Below are 17,452 nucleotides of genomic sequence, written 5' to 3' on the forward strand. Positions count from 1 at the left end.
CCCAATACATATAAAAAGTACAAAAAAATTATATAAAAAAATTTATTTTAAATATACAAAACAAAACTTCTACCTAGTAGACACCAAGAAGAGATATCTAAATATTTGCAGATCCATATAAAAACACAAATATTAAATTGACAAACAACTGATAAAAGTTTCGAGACAGCATAAAGACACAATATAAAAAATTACATTTTTTCAAATGATTCCTCATAAGAGCAGGTTAAACATGTTCTTGTATAAATATCATCTTCCTCATTATACATCTCTGGGCCAAACTCATGAGTGTGAAAGGCTCCCTTTGTCCTATTATATAAGCTGCTTCTCATGCCCATTTTCAATTCTTTCAATTTTTTCTCATATTTCTTAGTTTGAGCCAGCACCTTTTTTTCTTCTCTATGTTCCTTCTCTTCTTCAATCCTCTCCATACTTTCCCATACCTCCAAAGCCCTTTTTTCTACTTGAAGTCTCAGATATAGCTTCATATCACCCCAGCGTGCGTTATGGGGATTTTTTTGTTTTACAAATTTCAATGGTGGGTCTCGCTTATCTAAATCACAGTCTTGAAGTAAATATACTGTTTTGGCTTCAGTTTTTGTAATAAGTTTATATTCATCATCTTCTCTACAGAATGGAGAAAACTTTAATGCTATTTAAAAAAATAATAGATGTTTTTACCTACTTGCATCTATCACAACATTTGTGACCAAACTTATCAAACAACCAAGACTTTATGAATGGCTGACTGCATGATTCACACTCATGTTTAGAAAGATCTGTGAGAGGTTCTTCTATTTGTGGCAATTTCTATAAGATATTAACATAAAATATATAATATAACTATATGTAATAAGCATAATACCTTTTCTTCATTTGGTTGATCGATTAACAGAAAACCCCCATTTGTATCTCTATATTTAGTTGTACCAATTGTTATTGTGGATTTGCCAAGTGACACCACATCGCTAAATTATAAATAAATTACTTAATAAATATTCTTCGTATTTTTACTTGCTTACTTTTTAGAATATGGAGCTGCACGATTTTTTTCTGCCTTAGAACTCCCTCGTGTTTTCATTGACATTTTAACAGCTAGCTTAATTCTTGTCTTACAAGTCTATAATCTCTATAACTGTTTTTCTTTTTTCAATAAGATATTTTAAATGTTTTAAATTATGATTTAAAATTTCACAATACAAAATTTGACAATGATCACAACAATGTTTTTTGACATTCAGAGGTGAAGAGGTGCCACCTGCCGTAAAAAATGATAACTAAAGAGAATACTGAATAATACAAGGGTTGCAGAAAATTTTTAATTTATACAGGGATCTAACTCCGATGTTTATTTAATTCATAGCTTTCAATAAGAGTTGTATTGATAGATGGCGTAAGCATGGGCGGTAAAAAGTGTATTTTTTAATTTTTCAGGCCCTTTTATTCACTTTTATTCATCTTATATCCATAATCTAGTCCATATTCAAACCGGACTTATTCCTTTTTATAATAAAGTGTTTATAATAAATTGCGATATGGACATAAATTTTACTTTTCCATTGATGATATTTATTACTCTTATTCAGTAGCCTGACTAGGAAAAAAATCAAAAAAGGTGGTTGTAAAAAACGGAAAAAGCTAATAACAAATTTAACTTAAAATGTATTATTTTATTATTAAAAATTATTTAATACAAAAAGAGTTCGAATATACAGAAGCAGCTAGTTTTTTTTATTATACCACCATACTCCTATTCTGATTTTTTATTGCCTTCAGACTTAAGGCCCATAGGTGGATTTATATATTTATTCAAAAGATTATATATTTACAGTTATTATATTTAGTTTAGCTAATGTATTACAATTTGGGTAGCTAGTAGCTTAATCTGTGTACTATTGTTTCGTGTAATTTTTTTATTTCTTTATCATAAAGCAAATGAGTGACATCGTAAAATAAATTAATTACGCTATTATAACTGTATTACCACAATGTTTAATATGTTATGTATTGTAACATATAATAACCTTTATATAAAGGTGCAAGATAAATAATTCTTTTTAGAAATTGATAATTTAAACGTTTTATTTTAAGAACCTTATTACTTTTATTTAAAATAGTAATAAATAAATAGATAAAAGTATCTTAGTATATCTTATCTATAATACAGTTGATCAAGAATCATGATACGAGGTTTATTAAATTAGTAAAAAGCGGACCGGTTGATTAACCTCCCTTGTAACTGCACAGTTAAAATATATTAAAGAATACTGTAATTATTTATAAGAAGCTAATTTGATTTTCAATAACTTGTATATTTTTCCAACAACATCAATGCACGCTGTTTTATACATACATATGTATATGCTTAATTAATGTGTAAATAAACCGTTTAAACAATATCTCGGGCTGATACAGTAAAGGTCAGAAGTCTGAGCAGTGTTGAGGTGAATCGAGAAATCGAATGCACAGTTTCAAAAATATAATAACACCATTATCTAAGAACCAAATTTATATATTAGTGAAAGTCAGTTTGCAAGCGATCTGAAATTGTAGCAAAAAAAGGACGCGGCATTCAGTTTTAACAGTAGATCCGATCAAAAAAGAAGAGATTGAGTTCTTAAGAGCACCGGCATGCTGTTTACGCCACATATCCGATTAAAAGTATTTTAATCACAGTTTCTTATCAAAGAGTGAAAACGCTTATCAGTTAGTGATGCTAAGAAGAGACTATTCTACCTAAACATACATTCCACTAAGTGTAGTGTTTTTCGTATTTTAGTTTACTTTTAAATTACGTGCTTAAAGCAGTTTATTTAGACAAGTAATCAATGTCAATATCTACATTATAAGAAGAGGATCCGTATTGAAATGGTGAGTAAATTTATTTCATTTTTGTATCTAACCAAAACATTATTTCACGATCATTAAAATTTTTCTTATTTATAAGTATTATTTATTAATTTATTAATAATATTATTGTTTATACCTAATTGCACTGGGGGTTAACATTTTAAGCCAAAAATATTAAAAGTTACATATATTTTTGGAAACTTTTTTAAAAAGTCGCACTTTAGAACGTACTTATATCGTTTTAGCTACTGTATTTCCCAATATAATTTAGTGTCATTGATCTTTGTAGAGAATTTTGTTATTAAATCAAGTATATATATATCACTTCTCGAAAATCAATAACTCGAGTGTGTTGTTATTATTATAACGACCAAAATAATAAATTATCGAATTTTATTAATAATTTTTCTAATAAATAAAACTATTATTAAAGCTGTGAAATATCTACGCGCACGATGAGTTCGATTAATACATAATATTAAGTAAAGATTTAGAAACACATGCGCCTATAAAATCAACTCGGTGGTAAACTACGATAAAACAGAAAAAGGTTATAATTTAAACTTATCTGAATGAAATTTTTGAATTAACAACATTAGTCATTAATAGTAACGTAGACAAAGTTGAATGTAGTTGAGTTAGTATGTCAGAAGAGAAAAAAGTTAACAGAAGAACCAGGAAAGAGAGAAGCAAGAGGCGCGAAAGATATGACAGAAATAAGACGTTGTGTAGGGAAACCTCAACAGAATCTGTGAATTTTTCATCAAAAAATAATTATTTGGTGTCACTGAATGATAGACAACAGGCAGGCAATAATATCACGGTAGATAAAAATAGTTTATTAGAGTAGAAAAACGTATTTCAATAATTCTGTGAATTTTAATAACTTTTTCATTTTTTAGTACAACTTTTTTTATATTTTTTCTATATGCATGTTTTTTTTACTTATTTTAAAAAATTTAAAAAGTTACACACCTGTGGGATTGTTTGATTATGTTTTAGATGATCTAGTTGCACATGGTATATTTCATAATTAAATAGTTTTATTTAAAATATGCATTTTATTACAAAAATAAATAAAAAAAATTGGGGAAAAAATATATGTTTTTCTGCAAAAAAAAATTGTTTTTATTTTTTATAAACATGTTGCTATATTCTATATTCTATATTATTCATATTATGTAAGGCTACAATCAAATAAATAATAACCAATATACTCTTTTGAATACTCTATAACGTATTATTTATTCTAAAAAACTATTATAAAACATCGTAGCATATTTAGAGAAACAAAAAACTAATGTACAGTTAAAACATCGAAATTAAGTGTGGTATTTCTAGTCTCAAGTTAATTATAAAATTTGACTTTATTAATATAAATTAATAAATTCATAGTTATTACTTATATAAAGGGTATAGCCGGATTAATATGGGAAATCTGCCCCCGCGCCTTTTTTAACTCGCACTCAGGGGATCGATTTGGTGCCGAATCAAAAATAATTCACCTAAATTTTTAACTCGGTTAAAAAATTTTAAACAAACGGTTTTAAACAAACATACCTAATTTAAACTGAATTAAGTTTTTCTTAAAATATTAAAAATAAAGATAATCTCACTTTTGAGTGGCATTAACCTATAAACTTGGTGCATTTCGGTTCATTTTAAAAATTCCGATCGCAGCGCTCCATACGGAAGAAATTAGAAGTGCACGATTAAGGTATTTCACGCGATTTCACGCAATCACGTTTCCGTTCATGTCGATCGCATTGACATAATTAAAATGGTGGCTTTGTCATAATATTTAAGTTTTTTTTTATAGAGAACGCACCCATAGAGGAACGCACCAAGCCTATAACAATTTATTGTCTGTTAAGGCGCATTCACACGACTCGTCTACTTGGCAAGTATAGTTCCTATAATAAATAACTTAGAAATTCTGTATAGATGACCGACGCACCATATATACCCTGTAGACCTATTACAAATGTTTGTCAAGTACACGAGTCGTGAGAATTTAAATGTATATTTAATATACAGGGTATCCCAGAAATAAGTGCAAGTATTTTAAGGGGTGGTAGATCTTGATAAAAGAAACATATTTTCTCTTGATCGTTTTTCAGATAAGTCCAAAATAACGGTATTATTTTACTTTGACAATTTCCAAAAAAAGTGATTTTTTGCTAAAATTTTGAGAACGACTGGATCTTTTCTGGATTTTCTTTCTTGTAAATTTAATATAATACCTACATATGTTGCCATATTATCAAGAAATTATGGTTTTTAACTAAAAACTAAAAAAAAATTCAAAAATTTTGTCAAAAAATTTCGAATTTTAAAAAAAAATTTTTGCGAAAAAACCCTCATAGGCGTGTTTCTAGGGATCAACTATACTACTAGTTAAAATACTAGCACTTATTTCTGGGACACCCTGTATATTGTAAGAAGAATACAACAAAAAAATATATTTTTCTTCGAAAAAATTATGTTGGGGAAATTTTAAGACGTAGATTTTTAATTATATTTCCTGTAATTTTTATTTCACCATAACGTGATAAGAAGAAAAAATCTGATGTAATTTTTTAAAAATTTAAGTCAGGAATCTGATAATTTCGAATATATTATTTTTGGATATAAAAAATATATATCTTAGATAATTCATTACAAATAAACTGAAATATGACAGTTTTTCTCATCAAGAAAATATAATCTGAGATATCAAAATAGAATAATTATACTTTATACATTATAATATTTTTTTAAACATAATATAACATTTGTATAGATATGGGCATGTAATAAAATGAATGAAGTTCTTTCTCGAATGTAACGATTTAGCTTCGTAGGTATGTTCTAAGCCTCTTAAATGTAATCTGAGATAGAATATATAGTAGCTCAAGTTAGAGAGATTTAGTAAAACCTTAAATAAACCTATAATAAATAAAATGCGTCTATTAAATAGTATAACCCGAAAAATATTGCAATATTCTATATAATCATATAGTTTAAATAATTGCATTGAATTAGAATAATGTCGTTTTTAAGATAACGTCATTATAATCATGATTTACAACTTATTGTTTTAATCAATAACAAAATGTATTGACTGTAAAATTAAACTTTTTTTGAATTCATCTATTTTATAGATTTAGCTTAATATAGCTTATCAAAACAATTTATTATTAATAAATTATTTTGATTTGCAATAATTATGTATGTATCATTTAGCTTTCACAACAATATCGATTGATAATTAATGATGTTGTCTTTGAAATTGAATATCCTTTCTACACTAACAGCATAAATTGTTTACTCTATTTTCAATTAAATTTTCAATTTATGTCCAATATGAAGAAGTAAAAAATAAACTCATCAGAAAAAATAAATTATATACGCTGCTAAAACACCCTAATACACTTACTCTCTACTAACCACTGACTAATTACTTTAATATTATAATGTTATCTGAAACCTAAGTAATCCAGTTACACACGAATACGAGCTCGTTATGCATTAGAAGTAATAGTAAGATGAAAAAAGCAAGTTATTCGTCCGAGAGTAGACTAGATAGAAAAGAAAAACCTTCGAAGAATGTGAGACAAATTATATCTTCGAAAAGTTCCAAAATCAAAGAAGCCGTTTTGGAAAAACTGAAACCAAAATCCAGAACGCCGAGATTGAAGAAATCTGTCAGTTTATCAGCCGCTGAAAAAGGAATAAGTGAAAAATCGAGTAAAGAAACTCAATTTGTGTTGGCGAAGTCAGCTTCAGAGGGTCATTTTGGAAAAACTTCGAAGGATTTCGGTAATATTGACGAGGAACCTTTGACAGACCTTGCCAGTGAGGTTTTGGAACTGTCCAAGTATAGTGAAGACTTGGAAACGGACAAAACAATATTTGTGAGGACTAGATCATTAGAAAATATACCAAATATGCCTGCTTACGGAGAATTACTTTTGGATGCATCAATTCTAGCGGTATATTTAATTATAATTACATTTATTGGAAATTTATTCTAATATATCAGTTCATTATTTTGCTGGATATACAAAAAACGGGCACGAGGAATTACCTTAAAATTTTCATGTTTAGGGCATCTTAAAATTTTCATGTTCACAAGTTGTTCTAAATCGTTACTGTCTTATTCAAAAGCGAATATCTATGATAGAAATAAAGATAATGGAGATGAATCAAAAAACAAACTATCGAAAAAGGACGTACTATCTAGATGTTTTTAAAATCCTTGTTTTGCTAACATATTCCACAGGGTGTTTGAAACTTTCACCAAAATATCATTTTGGTGAAACATTTTGTTTTTCCTCCTATAATTGGCACATGGGAACTTTCATTTTTAATTTAGAATCAGACACTAAAAAGTCAATAAATTTAGCTACAAATTGCTTAAAAAATCATATTAAATTTTAAAATACATCACAATTTTAAAGTGAATGTATAAAATGCATTTCTGAAAAACTTTAAATAAATATCAGTTTTTCACTGTCAAATCTAGTATAGTTCAAAGATTATATCTATGTCTCTCTACTATGAAATAAATATATTTTCTATATATTTTATTAGAAGAATAACTTTAAGTTTTTGAACTACAGGAAAATAAGGTACATTTTCTATAGATATAAGTATTTTAAAAACGAAATAGTATCTTCTTTTCAAGGTTTGAGAAATCGATATCAATATTGTGATATTAGGTTTCACAGACAAAACACACTACATTTGAAAGTCTCTAATCAATAACAGCAAAACTTAGATTATATTTTAGATATTCTATAATTTTATTAGATTAGCAGTCAATTTATATATTAATTCAAAAGGTATTTTTTATAATATTAGTACAAATATACACATTAAGATTGAGAGAAATACGACATTATTTAAATCATTTATTTAATTAATTATTTTTCTTAAGGATATTTAGTTAAAATTTTAACAGAATAGATAGTTTTTCAAATTGTTTTGTGATCATACAAAGGACGCTTGATTCTAGAACTTTATGATCATATAGCATCTACCTTTTTTTATTATTTAAATTATTAACAATTAAAGTATATCTCTTCTAATAACTGGCCAAACTGCGCGCCAAACTGAGATAATCGAAATAGAGAACGGATTCTATTTTATCAAATGGACTCTTCACTTTATGGTGTCTATAAACTTTAATAGTCTAAATTTAGAGCAGTTAGTATAAAAAATTAAAAAATAATAATAAAGAATAGCAATATATTTAATTCTCTGTTTATTTAGTCTAAATAATTTTTAATTTTCTTGTCTATATACAATCGTATTTTATAATTTAATTTTTCTATACAATAATATACTAATATGTCAAAATCCCTTGGGTCCTTTTATGTGAGTATTAAAATTTAAAATAAAAACTATTACTTATATTGCATTATTTGCATTTTTGTACACGATGTGAAACATTTTAGGTTATATTATTGATAATAAATTGTTAATTTATACTAAAACATTATTTTTAGACAAATGTTAACAAGCCAAAAGATCATCTGTACAAAATATTAGTTATTGGAGACCTGGGAACTGGCAAAACTTCTATAATCAAAAGGTATGTTCACAGATTCTTCACCCAACATTACAGAGCAACGATAGGAGTGGATTTTGCCTTAAAAGTACTAAACTGGGATGAAAATACAGTAATACGGTTACAACTCTGGGATATTGCCGGTAAGCATTAACAGGCGCAATTCTAGTTGCTAAAAATATTTTTTTAATTGTCATCGATGGTTATTTTAAAATGCTACTGCGACACCGTTTTTTAAAAATATACTTTAAAAAGTAAATAGCAAACTCTATTATAGATGTTCAAAATACTAGAAATGGTGTGAAATTTATCAGTAAAAATATATTTAAATAAATTATATTTATGACAATATAAGAATAGTTTTAATACAATAGATAGCAGAAATAAAAAAAAAATTCCCACTAGAATATAAAACGTGGAAGTGTGAAATGATTGAAAATTTAGAGAAAGTTATAAATTCAATTATACAAATATATACTTTTATTAACATTTTATTGTATTTAAAACTGAAAGTTGTTATTGGCTGTGTTTTCTCTATTCGATTGTGTATATTATTTAAAAAGATTATAAAATAAATTGGATACCGTAAAGACATTAGTTAATAATAAGTACATTATTAAATGAGATATTGGGTAATTGTATTACTCTTTTATAGGTCAAGAGAGATATGGGAACATGACAAGAGTATATTACAAAGAAGCAGTAGGAGCATTTATTGTTTTTGATGTAACTCGAAGAACTACTTTTGAATCTGTGGCCAACTGGAAATCAGATTTAGATTCCAAAGTTCAGTTACCTGATGGATCACCCATACCATGTGTTCTCCTTGCTAATAAAGTACTTATTTTACTTTGTACTTTTTTAATATTTTATAGTCAATTTTACATTAAAATATTTCTATTCCTTTTAGTGCGATCAACAAAAAGAAGGTTTAGTTACAAATCCAGCTAGAATGGACGAATACTGTAGAGAAAATGGTTTTACAGCTTGGTTAGAAACATCAGCCAGAGATAATATTAATATTGATGATGCAGCAAAAACCCTAGTCCAAAAAGTAATTTTTGTGAATTTAATGTTACATAAAGTTGTAGTCACACACACACATACAAATACACACATACAGTTTAATGCGGATGATCCATATCCAGACTGAGATTGTGTATACCCTGCGCAGTTCCAACCTGGATGACGCGCAAAAGGAGGCGCGCACAGGGACGCGCCGTCCATATGGGCAAGGTTGTGCGGCGCACGACGGCGCCAAAGCCCTAAGGGCGCCTGCGGTCGTTGATTTTAAAAAATAATAAAACCATTTTTTGGAACTTATCAACAAATTAACATAAAATTTAAGTAATACTTTTATCTATGAACGCTAGTGGTGATAATATATTATCCACCAATGTCGAGCGCCGCGCCGCTGGTCATTGGAAATTTTGGCTCAATATTACAATATTGGAGAAAGGCGCCTACCCTTATTTCGCACGACGCGGCCGAAAATACTTGGCGCGTCCCTGGGCGCGCATTATAGTTTTTTATAGAGTCCAGGTTTGGACAGTGTTTTTGAGGAAAACTATGGGGTGTTTGGCTACCTTTACAATGCAAACAAATCCTTGTTCTATGATTACATGATAATTATGTTGTTTTATTTTTGCAGATATTAGAATTGGATAATGTAATAAACAAAAACAAAGGTGGAGATCAATTTTCATTGGCTGACGACTCGAATCCTGATCTAGCCGGAAACAAATGTTCCTGTTGACAGTTCTCTTTTCTGTTATATTACTATTATTATTATATTTTTTACACGCGTTTTTTTCAATTATTTTCTTAACCGTCTAAAATGTTTGTTTCGTTGTATAAGTGTAAACTTTAATATTATATTGTAGCAAATGTTTTTGTCTGATTTTACATATAATTTTTTGAAAATAAATAAGATGAAAAATTAGCTCGTTTCAATCTATGTTTTTTTATAAATAAATATTACATGAGCCATAAAAATTGTTTTATTAAGAAGATATTGCACATTTAAATCAACATATATGTACCTGAAATAAAATTGTTTCAAAAGCATTCAACTTATCAATATTTGCTTACTAAATTAATTAAATAACCCAGTCTTAAAAATAATCTTTCGACATGGTTAAATTTAATGAAATAATACATATGCACTATATGCCACAAATTATTTAGAAGTGCTAGAAAACTACCAACTATATGTATATCATTTTTTGAAGAGCCGATTTATTTTACAGAATTCTATTTTTATGATCAAGTCTGGTTTTAGTTAATGAAAAGCACATCTTTTATAATAATTATCATTATTTACATATTAAATAAATAAAGTACAAACTAAAGTAGAAAAGTTTTCACAATCTAAAACTACCTTTTAGACATACGGGAATAATGGTAAGTGCATAACACAATATTTAGTTTTACTGTAATATATAAAAAATATATTTTTTTTTAAGTTAAATCACTACCTATTAGATTTTTTATTATTTGGAGACTTAATAATATTAATATTTTTGTTGTTTTATTTGATATTGAAGTAATATTTTTATATAAAATCATTCGAAACTAATTATTTGTGATGACTTTGTAATGTTTGCAGGCAAAATTTATATTCACATGGCATAATATTAATTATTCTGTAGAAGAGAGATGTGGATCTTTCCTAAATGGGAGTAAAAAACGAAAAATATTAATTGATGACGGTAAGTCCATAATGGTCCAGTTAATTACCCATATTTTGACGTCCAATACAAATAGAAATATAAAAAAAATCTATGTTTGAAATGTATTGGCTAGTTTTCTGGCGTTATTATTTATTGAAGAGATATTAACATTAACCAATATCTATTAGTTTCAGGATGTGCATTTTCTGGCTCGGTAATAGCCATAATTGGAGGAAGGTACAGCAAACATTAAATTGTTCTTCATTATGTATTACATATTTTTTATTGATATTTTTAGTGGATGTGGAAAAACAGCTCTTCTTACGCTCCTTTCAGGACAAAGAAAAGGTAACTGTACTTTGTACTGTGATGGTTTATATAATTTTCAGATAAAGAAATATCTTAAATTAATATATTTCGTTTTTCATTTTTATATTTGCTATTCTAATATTATTTAGGTCGAGGTGTACTAAAAATTAACGGAAGAATTATAACTGGGAAGATGTTGAGAAGTAACTCAACATATTTACAACAATCTGATGTATTTTTTGAAAACCTGACTGTTGAGGAACATATTACATTCAAGGTGGGTTTGGACCTATAGCCAAAATAAATCTGAATTTAACTGAGAATTTTGTGATTATATTTTGAAGTAATAGTCAGTGTTTTTAGGCAGCAATGTCTTTGAACAAGACCAAGACAGAACGTGAATTAATTATAAGTTTATTGTTAAAAAATCTTAGTTTGGGGCATCTAACCTACGTCAAAATTAAAAATTTATCTAGCGGAGAAAAAAGAAGGCTGTCCTTATTATCGTGTGTAAGTATATATTTTATGCACATTGTTGATAAATATAAAATACAACTAAAAATATATATTACAGATTTTTTTTCTAGTTATTTTCAGATCCGTATATTCTATTTTGTGATGAACCTATTTCTGGTCTAGATAGCTTTAGCGCTACAACTATTGTTAAAATATTGATAGAGGTTGCGAGTTCAGGAAAAATAGTGTTTATGACAGTTCATCAACCATCATCTGAAGTATTCGAGTTATTTAATAATATTATCATGTTATCACCGAATGGTAAAATCGTTTTTGAAGGATCTAAGGATAATGCAAAGACATTTTTTGAAAGGTCTATTTGAATTCACAAATTGTCGTACATCAAATAAATTAATAGTGTTTCAGCCAATTACTATTTTGTCCATCGTCATATAACCCAGCGGATTTTTATTTAAATCATATAATAATTAAAACACCAAACGATGAAAGGAAAATCGAGGATCTAGTTAAACAATTCAAAGAGGATTACAGTTTAAAATTTGATTTTCCAGAAAACGGATATCATGGGCTTTTGCTTAAATACAAGTAAGTATTAAATTAAATATTACAGAAATACTTCAAATTTCCTCTTTACACAGAGAAAAGGAAAATGGATTTCTCCATGAACTTAAGTGGTTATCTTGGAGAGTGTTCGTAAATTTGGGTAGAAATACAGAAGAACATTATTTTTCATTCATTTTGACAGTGGTAAGTAAAAGCCTCAAAAATACTACATTTTATAATGTTATTGGCATTATTAATATATACATTTTTTTTATAGATTACTGCCTCAATACTGGGTATTGTATACTCAAATGTCACATTAGCAGAAACAAGTGCAGTGCAAAGTATTCAAGGTGTCCTTTTACTTATAGTATCAGAATTAATATTTATTCAAATGTATCAGGCTATTTATACCTTTCCAGAAGAAGTTAACATATTTGTACAAGAAAAGGAATTATATTCTCCATTACCTTATTTTTTATCTAAAACTGTATCATTAGTAAGTTATTTTGTTTTCATTAATAATGAATTATTAATAGATATAGCTTAATTTTATTTTCAGATTCCATTTGCATTAGTGCACTCTCTGGTATTTTTAATAATCTATTTTACATGTCTTCCATTTCTGACCACAAGTAAATTATTGCTGGAAATGTATTTGATACTATTTCTAACTTCTGTATGTGGCAGCTCTTTGGGTTAGTACATAGAGTGAGATAGAGAGGCCTAAATACATAATAATTCAACATCTGCTTTTAACCATTTTAGGATTATGCTTATCTGCACTTTTTCCTACCTTAGAATATATCAATCTTTTTATAGTACCGTTTGAAATTCTTTGTTTGGTACTTTCTGGATTATGGATCAGAATTCATACTCTATCTAAGGCTTTTTCCATCGTAAAATACATATCTCCTTTTTATGTGACATATGAGTCAATATGTATAGTCTACTGGTTAGACGTGGGCCATATAAGTAGGTTTTTTAACAAATATACTCAAAGCTAAATACTTATACTTATGATAATTTTCAGCAAACTGTAGTGAGATCGACACTACCACTTGCTTTGAAAATGGGACAGATGTACTAGGAAATTATGATTTTGGACAAACATATGAAAGAGTTAGCAACAACTTAATCTTCCTAATTATTCTTATTATAGCTTATTGCTACATAGGATATATTGGAATACTAAGAAAAAGAGCCTTATATCATATATAGAATGAAATAATATATTTTTTGTTAATAACTGTAGAATCCTTATTTATGCCTTTTCTTATTAGAACGATTTTACTGGAAGTGTTATTTGGTCTAAAATCAGATGTGATAATTTAAAATCCACCTTCCTAAACCTCTAAATCAAATAAAAATAAAATATTATTTGTTATCAGAAAGATATGAATAGCATTTACAAAATTTAATTAATAATATGCAGTATTAATAACATTAATTAATATAATTAATAATAATTCAGGTTATAACCCCGCAGGGGCAGGGCAGTAGGATTTTACCGCTTTGGGGAGTGACGCCCCCACGGACCTGAGTTATTTGGGCCACCAAAGTTAAATGGTGAGAGCTAACTTAGAAGATAAAAAGAATATTTGATGCGGCAGCAAAGAGAGTGGAAGATCCTGAGAAAGGTGGCTGGTTCCATCAATATTTACCCCTTCTGACAACCATGAGCATTTTAGCTTACCGATTATTAAAATTTTAAGAATATGTAATATAAATTTTAGAGAGAAATACTACTGTTCTAACAACGAAATGAAAGAAGTAAATTTTAAAATTTGCATGCTTTAAATTTAAATTACGTATTTACGCGGTGTTCACTGATTGGTCCAAAATTACGAGGCACCCACTAACCACAGATTAATAAATCCATTACCTTTTGGTCTTCGTGTCTATGACTATAACCTTGTGGATGACGTTTGACGTTTGTCACTCCAGCTGTGTGTCCAGCTGTGTAAATGACATTTTCTATATAAATTTTTAATATCAATTTGTATGCAGCCGGTGATATTTAAATTTAATAATCAGAAAAGCAGTGATTTGTTATGATTTCTTGAACAAAACTTTTAATTTTTATAGTTATTTTCACACATGCTACTTAGTTATTAACAGTATATGTCAAGTAGATAGCAAGAAATGCATGTCTAGGTAGGAATTTTAATTCAACAATGTTATAAATATTACATAAATAAAAAGAATGGATCCACGAGACAACCCTGCTCCCTATATGGGTGTACACTTGCATGACCCTTATAAATACCCAGATATAACAAGCCAAGAGGATTATTACTCAAACAGAGATCTTTTAGTTCAGTATGCAAATCAGAAGAGTCCTAAGCGTTACCAAAGCTACGAAGGTATGTTGTATTACTACTGAAAAGCTGTTTAAAACGAATTAATTTTAGATGTGACTGTAAAACGTTATATTGGTTCTGGTGTCGCTTTTGTTAGTTTAATAACAGAAAATTTATTAAGTCATCCATTTTTAATACTGCGTAGACAATGCCAGGTAAAGCTTTATTTTATGTAAGTTATTTGTGAAATAACATTCGTTTTATTTTAAATAATTCTAGGTCAATCATTCTTCAATTCGCTATCACTTGTTACCTTTTACGTTAGTACCAACAGTATGTCATTTACATCAACATCAAGGACTGACAACGTTATGGAAAGGTTTAGGATCAGCTCTTCTTGTAAGAGGCATGACATTAGGTATAGAAGATTTAATTTCAAAGCTTACCCCATGGCCAAAGTAAATATGTTTAGTTTTCTCGAAAACTCACTATTGAATCAGTATATTTTTTCAGAGAAATAGGTTGGCACAGTAGCTTAAAGCAGTTTTGTCAACATACTATGTTAAAATGGTATGAACTTCTTAGCATAGCTGTATTTTTATAATCTAAATTCTTTATGTTTTAGTGCAAGCCTAGCTTTAGTAACACCTTTTTATTCGGCATCATTTGTTGAGACTGTCCAAAGTGAAATTGCTAGTGAAAGACCTGGCATTTTGGATGTTTTTAGAGAAGGTTTTATAAGGCTGCTAAACTGGGGAGCTCCAGCAAAGGGCCGGATGTTACCTATTTGGGCCCTTATTGTTCCAACTGTGGCCCTAGGAATAACAAGATATTTATTTTCCATGATGATTAGAGGGGCTGCAGCTAGGATATTGCAGTGCACTAGCTCAAAAGATGTCAATAATCAAGCAGCCCAGGAAATTAACTTAACGGCATCTGTGACTGCTACCATAGCCAGTGATATTGTTTTCTATCCTTGTGAGACAATTGTGCATCGCTTATATTTACAAGTGTGATTTCTTTATATTTATTTAAACGACTGTATACATTATCAATGTTATTTTAGGGTACACGTACTATTATAGATAATCTAGATAATGGAAGTTCAGTAATTGCAATTCTAACAAGCTATAGAGGTGTTATGGATTGTTACGACAGCTGTATCTCACAAGAGGGTACAGCAGGTCTATATAAAGGGTTTGGTGCTCTTATTCTCCAATATGCTGCCCACATAGCTTTGATAAAAGTGTCCCGTTTTCTTTTATCCGAAATTGGATCTTTATTGGAGAAACCAAAACCAAGAATACCTCTACCTACAGATAATTCACCTCCAGCTGTATCAAATATAACTAATCCACCGAAATCGTATTTGTTACCATAATGGGTCTAGTCTGGTTCGAGAAATACTGAGAATGCTGTTTATGTTAATTTTGTTGTAATATTTTATTTATTTTTTAAGTTTCAGTGAGAATGACAAGAGTAATTGTTATTATTTTTGAAATAAAATGCTACAAACTACTTAAAGGAACATATTATTTATAAAATAGTCATACATATATCCTTATTTAGAAATATAATTATTCACAATTTTTTTCCCTACTCCTAAATCCTTTTAGATTTTATTCAATGAAGCATCCTTTATATTAAGAATTAATAATTTTTAATGCATCCCTTTGATTTTCTGTTATCAATAATAAAAGATTATACGGAAAAATTCCATTTACACCAAATTATTTAATTTCTGTGGTTTGAGTCAAAGACTAGTACATGACTACTGACTAGTAGACAAGGCTAGTAGTCTTTGCTTGAGTATCTATGTTTACTTTTCTTTTTGTTAGCTTGGCAACAATGCATCAATCGATCTCCGAGTCTGGGGCCCAGACAGCTGTCAAAAACATCTGATAAATCGGTTGTGATTGTGTGTGGTGCACTTAAAAATAATTAAATTTTTATTTATGTAGTAAACATAGCTGTAGGTAGTTTCTTGGACATTGTCATATTTATGATTTCTGCGTGCATATTTTGGTTTCGCATAAAAATAGAAAAATTGAAAAACTACACGTTGTGTAAGTGATTTAACCTAAAAGTGCCCATATTTTTACTTATCGTGTTTTTGTGTGTGTTTTTTAAGACTCTAACAATTCATCAATAAAGCTTAAGTGGAGTGTGTTTTTGGTGCTATGCCTCATCTTTGTTGTGTTCCTGGTGGAAAGGATAGTTATACTAGGCAGCCTAAAGTGCCCGGAAGAGCAAGAAAAGTGGGTACGAGTTATAAATCAAGAGAATCCTATTGAAAATATCTTTAATAAATTTAAAAATAATATTCTCCCATGATGGTATTAATGAAAACTGGACTGGTCTGTCTGTTTATCGGTCTGTTTGATATATTTTTTTATCGGTATGTAACCAACAACTTTGATAAAAAAATAAATATTGTTTTTGGATTCTAGTTTTGAAGAAGTAAAAAAATAATTATTTTCAATAGTGGTCTCACATGTCTCAGAATGAGTAGTCGGCACGTAATCAAGAAAGTATGGACTAGATTTTTCGAGTACCTATTACAGGCAAGCATCTAAAAATTAATTTCGGATGATGAGGGGGTTCCAAAAATTTTAATAACCATTTCGGGGGAAGGGTGGTTTTGGGTGCCACATTTTTTTTCTCCTTCTATTTTTGGATTGGAGCAACTAAAAGGTTTTAAATTTAGCGTAATGTAATGAGTTTAAAAATAATTTGTTTAAATG

The 17,452-nt window shown here is 28.6% G+C and overlaps 4 protein-coding genes across 4 annotated transcripts; 3 read left to right on the top strand and 1 right to left on the bottom strand.

The window, feature by feature from the left end:
* Positions 1-28: 28 nt before the first annotated feature.
* On the bottom strand, positions 29-1,245 carry LOC115876683 (DNA repair protein complementing XP-A cells homolog). Its single transcript, XM_030892567.1, has 4 exons — positions 1,023-1,245; positions 866-968; positions 686-810; positions 29-627 (listed from the first exon to the last, which is right to left on the bottom strand). Exons 1-4 carry the CDS (start codon positions 1,085-1,087, stop codon positions 192-194), a joined length of 729 nt encoding a protein of 242 aa, XP_030748427.1. The 5' UTR covers positions 1,088-1,245; the 3' UTR covers positions 29-191.
* A 5,003-nt stretch (positions 1,246-6,248) lies between these two features.
* On the top strand, positions 6,249-10,399 carry LOC115876686 (ras-related protein Rab-32). Its single transcript, XM_030892568.1, has 5 exons — positions 6,249-6,824; positions 8,343-8,547; positions 9,060-9,241; positions 9,315-9,458; positions 10,056-10,399. Exons 1-5 carry the CDS (start codon positions 6,378-6,380, stop codon positions 10,158-10,160), a joined length of 1,083 nt encoding a protein of 360 aa, XP_030748428.1. The 5' UTR covers positions 6,249-6,377; the 3' UTR covers positions 10,161-10,399.
* Positions 10,400-10,586: 187 nt separating this feature from the next.
* On the top strand, positions 10,587-13,654 carry LOC115876687 (protein scarlet-like). The gene is made up of 13 exons (XM_030892569.1): positions 10,587-10,807; positions 11,013-11,115; positions 11,265-11,313; positions 11,375-11,424; positions 11,535-11,662; positions 11,749-11,895; positions 11,973-12,214; positions 12,268-12,447; positions 12,501-12,609; positions 12,683-12,904; positions 12,968-13,103; positions 13,174-13,380; positions 13,439-13,654. The coding sequence occupies exons 1-13, from the start codon at positions 10,805-10,807 to the stop codon at positions 13,624-13,626; spliced, it is 1,764 nt and encodes a 587-aa protein (XP_030748429.1). The 5' UTR covers positions 10,587-10,804; the 3' UTR covers positions 13,627-13,654.
* A 684-nt stretch (positions 13,655-14,338) lies between these two features.
* On the top strand, positions 14,339-16,227 carry LOC115876688 (solute carrier family 25 member 46-like). Its single transcript, XM_030892570.1, has 6 exons — positions 14,339-14,771; positions 14,820-14,923; positions 14,988-15,166; positions 15,222-15,278; positions 15,334-15,718; positions 15,775-16,227. The coding sequence occupies exons 1-6, from the start codon at positions 14,612-14,614 to the stop codon at positions 16,087-16,089; spliced, it is 1,200 nt and encodes a 399-aa protein (XP_030748430.1). The 5' UTR covers positions 14,339-14,611; the 3' UTR covers positions 16,090-16,227.
* Positions 16,228-17,452: the final 1,225 nt, after the last annotated feature.

This window comes from Sitophilus oryzae, unplaced genomic scaffold, assembly GCF_002938485.1.
Source record: "Sitophilus oryzae breed Bouriz unplaced genomic scaffold, Soryzae_2.0 scaffold_1440_pilon_pilon, whole genome shotgun sequence".
In the NCBI taxonomy this organism is placed as follows: domain Eukaryota; kingdom Metazoa; phylum Arthropoda; class Insecta; order Coleoptera; family Curculionidae; genus Sitophilus; species Sitophilus oryzae.